The 17626-nt window shown below is 42.4% G+C and overlaps 1 protein-coding gene across 5 annotated transcripts in view; it reads right to left on the bottom strand.

Moving 5' to 3' along the window:
- Positions 1-17626, bottom strand: part of ADAM12 (ADAM metallopeptidase domain 12) — a 377489-nt gene that overhangs the window by 314825 nt on the left and 45038 nt on the right. For all 5 annotated transcript variants that reach the window (XM_030805503.1, XM_030805511.1, XM_003277782.4 and 2 more), the window contains exon 2: positions 3815-3912. In XM_030805503.1, coding sequence (XP_030661363.1) covers positions 3815-3912 — 98 coding nt within the window. The remainder of the gene's footprint in view (positions 1-3814; positions 3913-17626) is intronic.

Genomic DNA, 17626 nt, shown 5'->3' with positions numbered 1-17626 from the left:
TGGATTCCCCATGGCTCTCCTCATTTCCATTCAGGGCCCTACACTGCAGTCTGCGCACAGCTGTCAGAGGTCACTGTTAAAACTCACTTGCACGCCCTGCTCCAAGCCCCCAGGAACCTTCTCGTGGCTGTTCTACCTTGTCAGGGCCCTGCTCACTTCTCTACATGCTCCCTCTTTCGCTCCCTCTGTCGCTGTTTCCTCAGTCTGGATGCTCTTCCCCAGAACTCCACATGGCAGGCTCACCCTTCATGTCATTTAGGTCACCTTCAGATGTCACCTCCACAGACAGGCCTTTCCTGACCACCCTCAGGGCAGAGATGCAGCTGCAGCACCAGGTGCATGGCAGGCACATAATCCAGATTTGGGCATGAGTGACTGAACCCCCAGGAACTTGTTACTGCTTTTTAGCCCAAAGTGCTTTAGGACAAAGCACAGCGGGGCAGGTGACCAGGCTGCCTGAGGTCACAGGGGTGGCCCCATGCTATGGCACCATAGGATGAAGAAGAATGCACAAGAGGAGAGTGGAGGGACAGTCAGAGCCCCGGAGCCATGGGGTGGGGCTGTGGTTAGTGCCTCTGGGTCACGGAGCGACGTGATTTTCATGCCAAGCCTAGAGTTTGTCTTCACACTCTAGGATGTGGATGTGAGGAATGCCTCTGAGGCTTTCAAGGAAAATCATGATGAGTTAGATCTTCATTTTAGGAAAACAGTTGTGGAAATCTGTCTGGAAGAAAGCCAGAAAGGATGTGACTTGGAATTTGAGGCCCCCTTTCTTTAGGTTCCCATGGCATTCCCAGCCAGAAATTGCTGGCCAAACTTTCAGTTCTGGCTTACTGGACTTGTCATGGCCACCAGATACAACGTTTAAGACTTAGGGATTTCTGCCAGGGTACAGTGGTTCACGCCTATAATCCCAGCACTTTGGGGGATTGAGACAGGAGGATTGCTTGAGTCCAGGAGTTTGAGACCAGCTTAGGCGACAAAGGAGGCCTGTCGCCTACGCCCTCCCCACCCCGTCATCTCCACCAAAATAAATAAATAAAAAATAATAAGAAGAAATAAAAAGCTAGGCATTTCTGTATAAATAAGGAATGTGCTTCATGGTTGTGAACACTGCATGTCACCTCTGGGGAAAAAGAGTCACAAAAAAATTAATGTTATGATTTGGTAAGTCATATAAAATCAGAATATTTACCAGAGAAAGAAGGCCACAGTTCATGTCGCCATCTCAGGATGAATGTCTGTTTCCTACAGGTTACTACTTCCACAGTGAGGTCACATGTGGGAGGAGCCCTGTGGGGAATCTTGGCCCCTGCTGCTCCTGCATCACTCCAAGTCTGTCTTATTTTCCATGCTCTAGACACACCTGCCTCCTCCCTGCTCCTCCAGCCTCTTACACTCTGGCTCTTCTCATGGCTGGCTCTTTAGAACTTATTGAAAAAACCATCTTTCCTTCTTAGAAAGGACTTTCCTGGCCAATCTATCAAAATCCATCTTCCCTGCTGGCCCCTAGAATACTTTGTTGTTTTTTTCTTAACACTTATCACAATGTGAATTTATTTATGTTTCCCTTACTGCAATGTAAGTTGCAGGTGGCAGAAAGCGTGTCTGCCTTCTGCATTGGCTGCATGCCTAGCACCTGGCACATAATAGGTGCTCAGTTAAAAACTGGCCAAACAGAAAGAGGCAAGGAGTGAGAGGCAAATCTAAAAGTCTATATTCTGAGGCACAGCAGGCACCGTTGTTCTGCAAAAATATTCTTAACGTGAGCATGCTTTGTATACTGAAGATACACTGCACGACTCAGTTCAAAATGAAAATCTTGACTTACTGATAGTAAGGACAGATACGCACCTACACACCTTTGGCTAGAATGCCTATTCCCACAGCATGTATACACGTCTTCCCCATGGGGAACTCCTGCAAACGGGTACACACACGTAACAGACATTGACAGGCACCACTTCTCACACAAGCTTTCGGGGTTACCCACCAAACATGAGTACATATTGTAATTTAATGGCCATACACTGATGCCATAAACCATATGTTGAGATGAGCCCATCGGCATTACAACAAAATGCTGTTCCCAACTTACCTAGGTCGTCACGACCCTACATAATGTCACTAACCTAGAATTCTTTAGTGCAGTAGGTGTATGCCTGTCACCCACAGGGCTCTCATTCTGGAGGCAGAAACCCAGAAGAGTTGGGACAGCTACCTAATAATCATGGTTCTTCCTAGTTTTCTAAAAGATGATGCTCGTGACCCACAATCATCAGGTGGTAAGCTTGGCCAGCAGTAGATGTGCCAGTTCCTCCTCCAACATGCCTTGTGATGTCTGCCAGGTGGCTGGAGGGTAGGAAGGAGGAAGCTGGGAGTCACAAACCAGAGAAGGCCTGAACTGGTCCACCCCAGGGGCAGGCCCATAGCCCTCAGCAGCCTGTCCCTCTGATTCCCTCCAGGGAAGGTTGTCAGACACAAGACAGGACACATTCAGTTAAATGTGCATTTCAGATAAGCGACAAATACTTAAAAAGAAAAACAGTATGTCCCAAATATTGCATGAGACATATTTACACTAAAATTAAATACATTGTTTATTTGAAATCCAAATTTAACCAGGCATTCTGTACTTCTAACTTGCTAAATCTGGCAACTCTACCTCCAGGGGAAGTCTACGTAATGGCTCCCACCATCCAAGAAACTTTAGATTATTCCATATTTTTCTATTATTCATGTATATAAATATTTTAAATCAACTTTCTTTACAACAAAAGCCCACTCTTCTTTTATTGTATCTATTATGTTGTTTTTAATTTTGCTGACCAATAGCATGATGGAATTTTCTTTAATATCTTAAGTTTTTCTTCCAGAAAATATCAACACCACTATACTTGACTTGTACCTTGTATATTCAATTTGCAACAATGTCTGTGAAACAACAAAGTTAGAAAAATGTGCACATTTGGCATTTGGGCGTTTTAATCAAACCACCAACCTTTCTAAAGCTCAGTTTCCAAGGTAAGCTCCCTAGATGGAAATCACCTTATCATTACTCACATAAAGGTTGCCCACTGCAACCATTCCAGAAGTGACAGAGGATGTTCACAATCTCAACTGCTCTTCAAAAAATCTGCTTTCTATTATGAAAAATGATCTAAAAATAGTTCTATATAATACAAGGACCAAGCCATCTGTATGGTCTCTTCAAAGAGCTCATATTTCCATAGATTTTTATCACTTTCCAACTGTTCCTACAAGCACTGAAAGTTAAGAAAGTTATGTCAGTTTAGCAGATAAAACGCACCAAGATATTAAATTTAATCACTATTATTTCAATCATTTTGTATTATTCTTTTACATCACAAAAGGCTCAAATCCAACATGTCAAAGTAAAGTTTAGACTGCATTAAAACTCATGACAAATGGGTTTTTAAGTTGCATAAATATATTTCTAGCAATAATCAACTCAAGGAAATAAATGTTAATTAAATAGACATAAATATAGAAAAATGCCCATCATTCATTCAGTTAAACTGAACATGGAAGTTGTATATCTGGGATTGCAGCCCCTGGTTTTTGTTCAAAAACTAGTTTTCAGTAGATGCAAATAATGTTGGATCCCTCATCAGCACTGTCACATCAAAATTGATTTGCATTTTATCGTCTTAAGAATAAAGCTTCCATTCTATAAGGGTAGAGTTAGCATTAAAGTGAGTAGCGACAACCCTTGAATGAAAGAATACCAAAGCAGCTAATGTGATGTAAAAGCTTCGGCAGTCTCAAAGCTGAGAAAAGGAAAGGAACTCACCTTGGAGTCGAAGCTCTTCACTGGGATCCAGAGGTCTCCACTCCAAACAGAGGCACTGACAACTTCATCAGCTCCTCCTTGGTCCCGTAAGCTCACCCCTGAATCAAAAGGAAAACAGCCCCATATTTCACTCTAGTCAGGAAGAGTTTGGCATCAGAAGCTTATTACATAAATGACACAGTGAAAATATTTGGAAGTTAAATAAGCCCAGGGAAACACTAGAACCCATTAAGTCATGAAAACTGTTAAAACTGCTGAATTCTCTGTCAATCTAACCATGAAAATTTTGTAACTTAAAGAAAAAAAAAGTTAATTAATTTGTTCCTTCAAGACCTGTAACATGTGCTGGGGTGTTATCATAGACAAGATATATAATTCGGTCCTTCAACAAGCAACAAAAATGCAAAAGTGACTTTTTTGAAATGATAAATTGATACTTTATTTAAGATCTGCTCTGTATTAAAAGTCACAAGGCTATGATGCCGCATAGCTACAACTATCTGATCTTTGACAAACCTGACAAAAACAAGAAATGGGGAAAGGATTCCCTATTTAATAAATGGTGCTGGGAAAACTGGCTAGCCATATGTAGAAAGCTGAAACTGGATCCCTTCCTTACACCTTATACAAAAATTAATTCAAGATGGATTAAAGACTTATATGTTAGACCTAAAACCATTAAAATCCTACAAGAAAACCTAGGCAATACCATTCAGGACATAGGCGTGGGCAAGGACTTCATGTCTAAAACACCAAAAGCAATGGCAACAAAAGCCAAAATCGACAAATGGGACCTCATTAAACTAAAGAGCTTCTGCACAGCAAAAGAAACTATCATCAGAATGAACAGGCAACCTACAGAATGGGAGAAAATTGTTGCAACCTACTCATCTGACAAAGGGCTAATATCCAGAATCTACAATGAACTCAAACAAATTTACAAGAAAAAAACAAACAACCCCATCAAAAAGTGGGCAGAGGACATGAACAAACACTTCTCAAAAGAAGACATTTATGCAGCCAGAAAACACATGAAGAAATGCTCATCATCACTGGCCATCAGAGAAATGCAAATCAAAACCACAGTGAGATACCATCTCACACCAGTTAGAATGGCCATCATTAAAAAATCAGGAAACAACAGGTGCTGGAGAGGATGTGGAGAAATAGGAACACTTTTACACTGTTGGTGGGACTGTAAACTAGTTCAACCATTGTGGAAGTCAGTGTGGCGATTCCTCAGGGATCTCGAACTAGAAATACCATTTGACCCAGCCATCCCATTACTGGGTATATACCCAAAGGACTATAAATCATGCTGCTATAAAGACACATGCACACGTATGTTTATTGCGGCACTATTCACAATAGCAAAGAGTTGGAACCAACCCAAATGTCCAACAACGATAGACTGGATTAAGAAAATGTGGCACATATACACCATGGAATACTATGCAGCCATAAAAAATGATGAGTTCGTGTCCTTTGTAGGGACATGGATGAAACTGGAAAACATCATTCTCAGTAAACTATCGCAAGGACAAAAAACCAAACACCGCATGTTCTCTCTCATAGGTGGGAATTGAACAATGAGAACTCATGGACACAGGAAGGGGAACATCACACTCCGGGGACTGTTGTGGGGTGGGGGGAGGGGGGAGGGACAGCATTAGGAGATACACCTAATGCTAAATGACGAGTTAATGGGTGCAGGAAATCAACATGGCACATGGATACATATGTAACAAACCTGCACATTGTGCACATGTACCCTAAAACCCTAAAGTACAATTAAAAAAAAATAATAATAATAAAAAAAAAAAAAAAAAAAAAGTCACAAGGCTTTAGCTGTATTAAGACTAAATCCATTTATTTAAGTCCCAGCGAATCTGTTAAACATAGTGCCAATTCCCCTCTCTGCACTTACGGAGTCTAATTTTATATGCTTTAGTAAGTGATTCTATAGACAAAATTAATTTTCCAGTTCAGACTGACTAGACTGGTTTATGTTTTAAAAAAATCAAGGCATTCAATAAACTATTATATGATCTTGTTTCTTGGGGTCCTGTCTGTTGAACCAGTTAATATACCGACACAGGTTCAATTTAGACCCATTTCCATAAACAATCCTCATGGAAAGTATAACATTTGTCTCTTCTGGAGGGTGTATCACTTTCTCAACAAATATGCTAATTTCTCTGGACTTGCTCTCCTATGAGGTCATGCTCCTGCTATTTGGTTCGAACACAGTATATCCCTCAAGGTGAAGGATGGGACCAGATTCCCTCACATGTTATTCCCATTTCTTCAAGCAAGACTCATAATTTTCAGACCTGAGTCATAATAGCACAGTTTTAAGTTACTAAAGAGTTCACATTTATTGGGCACAAATGGTATTGAAATTTTAATCCTAGACATTTTACAGTTCCCCAAATACTTTTAAATCCACACCATTTTATCATGCTCAATGTGGAAGTCTGCAGTTATATTCCGGTTACTAAAGGATTACTACTTCCGTAGTCACTGTCTGAAACAGCCTCTGAGAAATTCTCAAGCTGGTCACAGAGTGTTTAAAACTCTCAGGTGTCGAGGACCAAGGGGACAAGGAACAGGAATGAACTGAAAGTCTGAAATACAGCCAATGGGAGAGGGCTGAGCTGCATCCCTCGACCGTATGGGGAAGGAAGGAGGGACGGGACTGTGGGCCCAGGATGTGTGGTCTTCAGGGTGTGGATGGGCTGAGGCTTCAGGGATGAACCTGCATTCAAGCGAGAAGGGTTCTGGCGGAGCAAGCGGAGGTGCTGGCTCTGATGGTGATATCTGTGACACCCATGAATGGCTGCCTGGAGGCGAAAAGAGTCGACTCTCTGAATGGGAAGCATCAGAAGTCCTTCTCCTGGCTGCAAGGGTGCAACCACTGGCAGCGTGGAGATCTTGAGTAAGTGTGTCTCCCTCCTCCTGTCGCTTGAGCCCATGCCTTCCATGTGCTCAAAGGCAGAATAGCGCAGGCTTTGGAGGAAGACGCACCTCGCAGCAGCACTAGCTCTACCACACGTCAGCTGCGGGGCCACGGGCCAGTTGTGTCCCACGTATTTACTCACCACTCACCAAGTATTCAACTGTCTACCTGGTGACAGGTACTCTTGTCAGTGACTCTAGATCTGATGCCTTCTATTCAAAAAGCCCATTCTTTCTTCTTCACGCCAGCAGCCCCAAAAGTGAGCCAGCTCCCTCTGTCTATACTGCTGAGACCCTCGTCTCTTGAACACAGCTTCACCCCAGAAGGCTTGCCTCTTTCTCCGTCCTGTGCATTTCAGAGAGGGATGTAGAGAAAGCTGCCCTCAGGACTTGCATTCTTGTACCAGGAGAGAAAAATGATGAAAACAAGACCATTTCAGAGAGCAAGAAGTGCTGTGAAACAGCAGGACCACAGCAACTCTGTTAAAACTGCAACCTTTTTGTAAATCAAACCTTATTTCAAAATAAAAAAAATTAAGAAGAAAAACAGGGTGACAGCAGAATGACTGGGGATGGTACTTCTGAAGAACAGGCCAGGAAAGCCCCCCTTTTTTGTTGGGGATGGAGAGCTTATAAGCTGAGAGCTGATGATGAGAAGCCTCCAGCTCCACATACAGCCACAAGGACAGACAGCAGTAGAGGGAGCGCAAGACTTTCCTTTTCCATAAAATGAGGCAGAGCATGGTGAGCCCGAGGGAAATCACATGATGTGTGAGGGGCGCATCGGCCAGTTTCAACGGCACCATTCTCAAAGCTTTGCCAAGACCTGGGTCTCTTGCTCAAGACCCCACAGGATTCACATGTTGGAATGCAGAGAAACAAAGTGAGTTCTGATCCAGCTATACAGCTCCTGCAGAGGCCGACTACAGAGTGCAATCAACTGACCTTATAAGAGAGCTGTCATGTTATTGGAATTGGATTAAGGCAGCTTTAAAATACTAGCGATTATGGGGTGAAAACTGGAGATCCATCTGAACTTTCCCTTCACCTGCTGAAAACCACACTATGCCGAGAGTTACCATGGGCATTGGTGTAGTCTTTGGAAAGTCAGCTAAAACTGTCAAAATGATCGTGAGCATTTTAAAATATCCTCCACATAAACAAACCAGTTTAATTATAAGGTACTCCTGGCAGTGCTGAGTTTCCAACACAAGTGAATTGTTCAATTGAATAACCACCAATCAATCCTATTGCCAAGGGTCTGTTAAATTGGGCAGAGAAAGAGTTTCTAAAACTAGACTCCTGTATCACTCCCAACCCAACCTCAGCAATGGGGAGGATGCGATGGTTTCCATGGGTATTCCAGCCACGCTACCAAAAGGCCTGGAAGGTTTTCACCCAGGCCTCAGATGCCTGGAGGAAAAGTCTTTGCACTTAATAGACTTCCCTTGAGAAGCTGTATGTGTGAGGAGGAAGGAGATGATGCATGAAATCCGGGTCTTCTAGTCAAAACGTTTGCAGGTGCTCCTGCAGGGAGGGGTGTAGGGGAGGCAGCAACTCCACACCTTGACTTTGGGGGAGTTCAGGAGGTGTTGGTGGGGCCTCCTGTTAGATAATCAGGGTGAGGCTACAGAAACCAAGTGTAAAGAACATCCTCCATCCTCCGGACTGTTTCTTCCAAGGCTCTTGGTGGCTGAGAAAGACACAGTTATTTAGTTTCCTGAAGGCAAAATATTCCAACCACTGAAACATTTCCTGTTTCACCTACATATTCCAGTATCTCAATCCAAAAGGAGCCCTTTTTGGCAAATATGTTTTCCTTGAAGAGGCTTTATTTCCAAATATTCGAAGGAGAATTTAGAAGCAGGCTGTTGCAGCCCTTGTAGATTGTGGTGCAACCTTTTTGAGAAACTGAGTAACTGCACTATTTGCTGAGTACAGTATTTATTATCTATGTACGTGGATAATGAAGCCACCTCTCAGCTTTTTAATTGGCTGTACAACATCCCCTCAGCAGTATCTGTAGTCAGAAGACCGTTTCTTATGAGCTTTTCTTATGTATTTATACACTGGTATTTCTTTTAGATGATGCAGATAAAAATTTTATTTCTACTGCACGGATAGACAGAATAAATTACACACAGCTGTGAGGTATCAGAATATATTTTATAGAGCGATCTTATTGATAAATTATAAACGCGGGACCTGAATGATGGATACATTCAAGCCTGAGAAACCTGGGGAAAATATATGACCTTATAAAATACACAGTTTGCATACATTTTATTTTTCATAATATATATTTGGGAATCAACGGAACTCACAGTTACTCAAATAAGAAATGTGGGTAGATTATACTGGGCAGGAAGCTTTTTTGCCACTGCGTAACCTGACACACTGCTTGCAGTTTTGATAAAATGGCCAGTTTGCTTCCGCCTCAGAGTGGAAAAACACATATTAGATTGTTCGTCTCTGACAGTTATCTGCTGTGATCATCAGCTGTGCTTTCCCATGGGAAGTGTGTGCCTGCTTTGCTTGTCTCCTTGTCTGAGTTTGTCATTTTCAGATCTGATTCAGGCTGGTCAAGATTGCAATGAAAGTTTTTAAGGTTATGGGAAAGCAGGCAAAGAAGAAACCTCTCAAAGTGACTCCAGATCCTCCCCTCATGTCACCCAGAGCCTGGCTGCCTGCGTGAGTCCTGTCCCATTCTTGCTCTAGCCAACCTTCCTTTGGTAGCTTATGAAGGGAAACAGGAAAGGCTAACCAAGTCCACACCACCCTGATGCCCACACCCGCAAGCTTCATTTCACAAGAGGTGGAGACTGATGCAGCAGCTCTAAGACATATACAGTGAAGAGGGGACATCTTGGAGCCACAAGACCCGACCCTGGTCCTGACTCCTCCTTGATTTATTTTCCTTTGTCAAAGCCTGACATCTGAGGCTCTACTGTCTATAAAATGAAAACTCCACCCTCTCCTCTAAGATTCTCATTAGGTTAAGGAAGCTCAAATAAGTCAACACAGTAAAGGGCTTTCGAAAAGCTCAATGCATGAAATCAGTCTTAGATATCAGAATCCAAGTTTCTAGACTTTGAGGCAGTGTCTGTTTAACCAAACCACACTATTGGTGTGAAAATCACAACTCCATATTGATCATTTGAAAATGCCAGTGGGTAAGTGGATGCCAGTGGGTATCCTCCTAAGCCACCCAGTGGGCCATTGAGAAAATAAACTCGGATGAGATCATTAGTCAAGAGAAACTTAAATATCACACCTGGAGTTCTGGCTTGAAAGAGAAATCATTATCAACATTACATGAACTTTAAAATGGAGAATCAATCTGAGATGCAAAAAGTAGAATTAAGATAAACGTTCTTTTGAAAAATCTAAGTGAAAGCAAAAAGTTAAGGTGGCCATTTGCAAAGAAGCCAGGGACAAGGCTTCGGAAACTGATTGAGCAATTTTTTTAGCCCCTAAATATCCGAGACCTAAAGAAAATCTTACAGAACTAAGCAGCTCCTTGTCTCAGGGAAATATGGTGGTGATGTTCCTATAAATGACAGCAAGATTTCCTTGGTTCAGATTCACATTTTCAATCTTAACCAAATAATGATGTAGTTCCTTCATTTTAGCTGCAGGCTCCCTACATGTAAATTAGTAATACAATTTTAAAATAACATAAGTGAAGGATCTGCAAAAGAACCAATGCAAAAGTTAAGCTGAAGAGAGTAGCTTTATAATGAAGAAACCTGACAAACCCTGCTTTAGCCAGATGGTCAAGGTCAACATCAACAGAGATAAGTCCTGTGGATGGTACCACCCTTGACGTGATGTGATGAGTCACACTTCCATCTGTGATCTTCCACTTCAAAACCCACAGCCCCCGTCTAATCATGAGATAAATTCCCAAAGAGGTGCACTCTAAAATATACCAACCAGTAATCCTCAAAACTGTCAACATCATCAAAAACAAGGACAGTCTGAGGTACCGTCACAGACAAGATGAACCTAAGGAGACACGACAACTAAATGTAATGTGGTATCCTGGATGGGACTGAGCAACAGAAAAAATGCACTCAGTAAGAACCAATGAATAAAGTAGAAACCTAATTTAAAATACTATGTAAATATTGGTTTACTAACTGTAACAAATATACAATACTAAGGTAAGGTGTTAAGAATAGGGGAAATGGGATGTGGAGTGTCTGGAAACCATCTGTTCTAGCTTTGCAATTTTTCTGTCACTCTAAAATCATTCTAAAAATGAAGTCTACTAAGAATAACTTTTAAAATTTAATCTGAATTTTGCAAGAATAATCATGTCATTCTGCAGCAGTTCGGTACATATCAAAAGGCTCAGGGATGACTGGTTATCACTGGGGGCTCCGAATACCAGAAAGTTGGCATGTTTGCCATTCACTGCTCTTCTGACATTGCTATTTGCTCAGACGGAAGATGCAGTACCTGCAGGCAAGCTAAAACCTTGTCACTGACAAGGTTTTCTGGAGTAGAAAAAGGCAGAGGCATGTGAAAATAATTGATTCTCAAGTAGCTTAAAGGGCCTTCTGAGTACTCCAGCATACTCTAGAAAACACAGAAACAGCAAGTTGAAATAAAAACTTGAAATTTTTTGCATCATTGGCTACAAGGGTCTGGGATGGCAGAAAAAGTGAAAGGGAGAAACTGCCACTTGGTTTGGGAAGGTGACACCAAGTGACACACACATAAGCACATTGATGAAACCATGTCAAGATAGAACATAGCTTCTCTCAGAGCCTAAGATTGTAGCTACCATGCTGGCACGCTGAATTATGAAGATGTAGGCAGGTGTAGGAGAAGCAGCATAGTATTTTGAGTCAGAAGACGCATCCTGCATCCACCACAGGCTCTCAATGATCCTGGGCAAGTTACTTGCATTCCTTGCTATTCAGATCCTTGGTGAGTGGAGCTGGGCTATGGAACACCATCCACCACAGAGGGCCGGCAAGAGGATCAAATGAGATCATGGATGCAAACATGTACATGGTATATTACTCAGGTTTTCCAGAACCAATAGAATATGTGTATATAAAACAGGGAGTTTATTAGGAAGAACTGGCTCACACAATTACAAGGCGAAGTCCCAGGATAGGCCATCTGCAAGCTGGGAAAGACAGAAGCTGGTAGTGGCTCTGTCAAAGTCCAAAAGCCTCAAAACCAGGGAAGCCAACAGTGCAGCCTTCAGTCTGCGGCCAAAGGTTGGGCAGCCACTGGTATAAGTCCCAGAGTCTGAAGTCTTCAGTCCCTGAAGTCTGATGTCCCAGGGCAGGAGGAATGGGAAGAAGAAAGAGAGCCAGAAGACCCAGCAAGCAAGCTTATCCCACCTTCCTCTGCCTGCTTTGAAGTCACTGGTGCAAGTCCCAGAGTCCAAAGGTCAAAGAACCTGGAGTCTGATGTCCAAGGGCAGGAGGAGTGAGAGGAAGCATTCAGCACAGAAAAAGAAGGAAATCAGAAGCCTCAGCAGGCCCAATCATCCCACCTTCCTCCACCTGCTTTGTTCCAGCTGTGCTGGCAGCAGATGGGATGCTGCCCATCCATCCCGGGAAATGGAGGGTCTTCCTCTCCCAGTCCACTGACTCAAATGCCAATCTCCTCTGGCAACACCCTCACAGACACACCCAGAAACAATACTTTATCAGCCATGTAGGCAACCCTCCATCCAGTCAAGCTGACACCTAATATTAACCATCACACATGGATATCATTTAGCTTAGGTTGTTATTTTTGTTTTTTCCTAATCAGTCATTGGAAAGAAATACACCAAAATGCTCTTGCTGACTTTCTTTGAGTGCTGGGGCTATGAATTCATTATGTTTTTCTTCTTTATGTTTGTATGTATTTCTGGCTTTTCTGTAATTGGCACCTATTACTTTTATGATGAAAAAATAAACTTAAAAAATCATTTGGACTCATGATGACAAAACAACAGTTCTTCTGGCACCACAGATACACAGCCTTGGGTGTGTTAGAGGACAGAGCCATTTGGAAATAAAAGCAATCAAGTGCTATGGAACAATTACAATTTGGAAAAGATGTTTTATGTGTCATTTTGAAATTCAAAGAAAACTAGTTATAGCTTCTCATAAATGTCTAAATAGATTCATACCCCAAGCACGAGCTGTCTCTACTACACATAAACATAACCGTCCATGCCTATGGTGCTTCCCACCTGTGGGGAGCAAAGTCGCTTACAACAGTAACTTACATTTTTATACCCGTTACTGGTCAGTGAGATACTAATTCCATTTTACACACTGCGAGACTAAACTATAGAGTTGTATAGGTTTTTCTCAAAGTTGCCTAATAATATAAATGGTGGAATTAATGGCAAAACCCAAGCCCTTTGCATGTCAAATACATACATTCACTTTGTAACGCTTTTGCGAAGGGTCAGAATTCTTCTATGCTTACCTTGCAAGAAATGATGTAAGGGGAAAATGAAACTAATTGTTAGAATGTACACCTAGGAATAATTTTTGGATCTTAACAGCAAAAGAACAAGAATGGAACCTTGTATATGTCATTAAGTCCTGTAAACTTATTAAATGGAATTAAAATCAAGCAACAGTGAAAAACAAGTCATTCTGCATCTACACTAAAGCCCCAGCTCCATGTAACGGCGTTCTCTCACATCCCTGCTGCTTCACTGGGTATCTGTGACCACCTTCTGCCAAAATACACACCAACTTGGGCAGCACTCTGTGATTCTGGATTTCTTCCCCTCCTCAGTCCAGGTCTTGCCTCCTCCACTTGAACATTCCCCAAGTCTCAGCTCTTGGCCATCTTCCCTTTCTACCCTTACTGTTCCCCAGAGAACTCATTAATTTTTAAGCTGATGTTGCCCAAATCAATATTTTCTTCCCATCTGGCCACTTCACCCAAGCACAGTCTATATTTTATCTACAGGACATGTTAATTTCAATGTCTTGTCACCATCACCACCTCAAATTCAACGTGTTTAAAAATCAAAGGTTTTTAATCTTCATCCCCCAGCGAAAAACCAACACATTTTCAATCATACATGTCTTGTCAATACCATCCACATTCATCACCCTTTCTTAAGCCACGTGTCTGGATGACTGACTTCTTTGGCAGAGTCCTCTTGTTATAAAACTCCAGTTGGTGTTTTGTGCTTTGCTTTTGTTCTTTTGTCTTCCTAAAGATGCTCCTAGTACTTAACTGAATACTTCTAGATAGCCTCATCATCTGCAGGTTCTCCCTCTTCCAATCTTAAAGGAGAGGGACCTTTAACAAGAGCAAACATCTATAACAGGTTTCTCATCAAGAGAACATGAATGTGAAAACCCCAAGGCAGTAGAGTGCTTCGTGGGTTCCAGGAACAGCCAGGCAGTCAGAATGGCTAAGATGGAATGAGAGATGGGATGCAGAGATGGAGGAGCAGAAGTCCAGGTGGTAGACAAGGCCCAGACTGTGGCAGGCCTTTCAAGGCAGGAAAATTAGATTTTATTTGAGTGAAGTGGGAAGCCATTCTAGGGCTTTTTACTTTCTTTTCTTTTCTTTTTCAGACAGAGTCTTGCTCTGTCACCCAGGCTGGAGTGCAGTGGTGCAATCTCAGCTCACTGCAACCTCTGCCTTCCAGGTTCAAGCGATTCTCCTGCTTCAGCCTCCCGAGTAGCTGGGACTACAGGTGCGTGCCACCACACCCAGTGAATTTTTGTATTTTTAGTAGAGATGGGGTTTCACCACGTTGGCCAGGATGGTCTCGATCTCTTGACCTCATGATCCACCCATCTCAGCCTCCAAAAGTGCTGAGATTACAGGTGTGAGCCACAGCGCCCAGCCCCATGCTAGGGCTTTTAAGCAGGCTAACTCTGACCCATAATGGACACATTCTCTGCCTAAGAATGGATTGTACAAAGCCTGAAGAATGGATAAATGAGAACTATTCATAAGGCAAACATGGACTGTTGAGCATAGATGACATAATCAAGAAATAGTTATTGATTATAACGAATGCTAATTAAGCAATTGCTATGCAAGGAAGCCCCATTCTAATCTTTATAAGCTTGTTTAAACCCGACAACAACCCTATGATATTTATCCCCATCTCATATAGAGGATGAAACCGAGGCACAGGAGTTAAGTAACTTGCCCATCACACAAATCATGAAGCCAGGGGGCTGACCTATACAGCCAAATTACAGAATGCTGTGCTCATAATACTACTGTGTGATAAATAAACAATCGTGCTGATTAGGAAAACTTGGAGTATAATTCACATTTCTCCTAAGTTCTGGAACCTCATGTCCTGATAGCACCATCTTCCTCTCTCTACTGCCACCATACTGACCACCGTCCTGACCCCTTAATAGTGCCCAGCTATGTCCTACCTCGTGGCCTTTTTTTTTTTTTTTTTTTGAGATGGAGTCTCACTCTGTTGCCGAGGCTGGAGTGCAGTGGTGCGATCTCAGCTCACTGCAACCTCCACCTCCTGGGTTCAAGAAATTCTCTGGCTCAGCCTCCTGAGTAGCTGGGTTTATAGGTGCCCCACCACGCCTGGGTAATTTTTTGTATTTTTAGTAGAGATGGTGTTTCACCATCTTGGCCAGGCTGGTCTTGAACTCCTGACCTCGTGGTCCACCTGCCTTGGCCTCCCAGAGTGCTGGGATTACAGGTGTGAGCCATCGTGCCTGGCCATGGCCTTTGCATTTGCTGTGCCCTCTGCATAGAATGCTCTACTCTCAAACCTTCGCATGCCCCCAAACCTTTTTATTCAAGTCTCTGCTCAAATGTTACCCCTCAGAGAGTCTTCCCTATTTAAATACTTTTCCTCCCAACCCAAGTTGCTTCCCGGCCCATCATCCTTTATCCCACCTACAGCAACTATCAGTATCAAATCTTGTTTTATTTATTTACCTCTTTGCCTGTCTCTACCACCCCTCAATCAAAAATAGGAATAACAAGAGGTAGGGGCCTCATCTATCAAATTTACTGCTGTAGCTTCATGTGCAGACAAGTATTTGTGCAATGAATTATTATCAAATTAAAAATTTCCATGGCCTCATTGTGATCATGATGAGACAGGGATGGGGTCCAGGGCTTCGTTCTCATGGACACTCTGATTGGTGATTGACGTTTAGCTCACCCAGCAATGTCTGGTCCCTCACAGGTGGATGCACACAACCAAATCCACATGAGCCTTACTTATAAGCCAGAATTCCAATTTGCTTATTTTTAATGAGAAAGAACTGCCAAGTCAACCAGAGTCCTCATCTATAACATTTTGTTCATTATCTACCCAGCAGGAAAGCTTCCTTGAGAAGCCAAATTAAGAGGAGAACAGAGAACTAAGGGACCATAATAGCAATTGTCATCATGGTAGCCTGATATTTCCCTCTCTGTTTAAGGATCCATGCCTGCTACATTAGCCGAGGGGAAGCTAAGCCCCAGCACGTACGTGGCTACACACCAGAAGGCAGTGGGCACAGGGTGATGATTTGAATTTGAAATGTATTTTCTATAGACTTGGTTAGTTTTTGAAGGCTAGCTCTTAAATGCCTTTTAACTCATATAGTTGACTTTCATATCACCATTTAGAACATTTCATTTTCTTTATGAGAAAAATGCACTTTGACTTCTAATGTGGGTAATAGTTTCTACATCTGAAACCTCATGTGTTTTCATGGGAAAATAGAATCTGAATTCCAAAAGACAACAAGAAGCGGCACATCCTATGCCCCATGCCCGACAGCAGAAATGTTCATTTCCCTTTTTCCCCACCTGCCAGACACCCAATTGCAGGGACGCCTGTGGCTTGGGCAGGATGCAGGTGGGGAACAGGGTGAGATGGGGAATAAGGTGGGACTTCAAGCGCTATGATGATCAGAATCACAAAGTTAGGGGACACCTGCCTGAGTTCCAGTCACCAAGGGGAATGTGTGTCTATCTAGAGGTAGGTGCTGACATGATTTTTACAAGCTTTGATTTTCTAGCCATTTACTATACCATTGAATTTGGAGGACCCAAATGGTCAATCCTAATTTAAATAGTCAAACAGGACAAACAAAACTATTACACTTAGAATTAGCATCCTGAAGAACTTTTAATTCTATTCAACTTGACAGATATTTATTAGACATATAGATTGACCCAGGAACATTTTAAATAATTCTAATTAGAATTTTTTTTGTTCTCAGCGTTTGAAACTAAACACTGGGCTTCACTGTTTAAATCCTTGCTTCGTCTTACACAAAGAAGCCAAAAGAGTAAAGAAAACTGTTCATTTTAGGAACTTCTAAATAATTTCCTCTCAACAATACCCATCTTGACGCTGATCTATTCCCACAGACAAGAGAACTGGCCCAATCCAGTATTGGCTGGCAGGTCTTTTATCAGAGCAAGAACATTTGTAGGCTGAGAACATTGCCTTGGTTTAAAATCCACGCTAATGATGCATTAATTGTTCTAAATGGATTTTCATTTCTCTGCAAGATGAGCACTTAATATGTCATCCAAGTGTGCAGTTTTTCTCCTTTCAGCGTCTGATCACACAGTGTAGCACCATAAATCAACAAGGTGAATCCGCTGATGAGGGCTGGAGGGAGGGTGGAGGGGTGGGGCGTGGGCAGGGCTCCTTCCTCCTCTCTGCTGGACCTGAAATGTGACTGGTTTCCCTTCATTCAGCAACGACCAGGCACTGGCAAGTTGACAACTCAATAGCCAATCATTTTTTTCTTTTTTTTTTATTATTATACTTTAAGTTCTAGGGTTTGTTACATATGTATACATGTGTCATGTTGGTGTGCTGCACCCATTAACTCATCATTTACATTGGGCATATCTCCCAATGCTATC

The sequence above is a fragment of the Nomascus leucogenys genome, chromosome 3 (assembly GCF_006542625.1).
Source record: "Nomascus leucogenys isolate Asia chromosome 3, Asia_NLE_v1, whole genome shotgun sequence".
Taxonomy (NCBI): domain Eukaryota; kingdom Metazoa; phylum Chordata; class Mammalia; order Primates; family Hylobatidae; genus Nomascus; species Nomascus leucogenys.
This window is presented reverse-complemented; position numbering and strand designations above follow the sequence as displayed.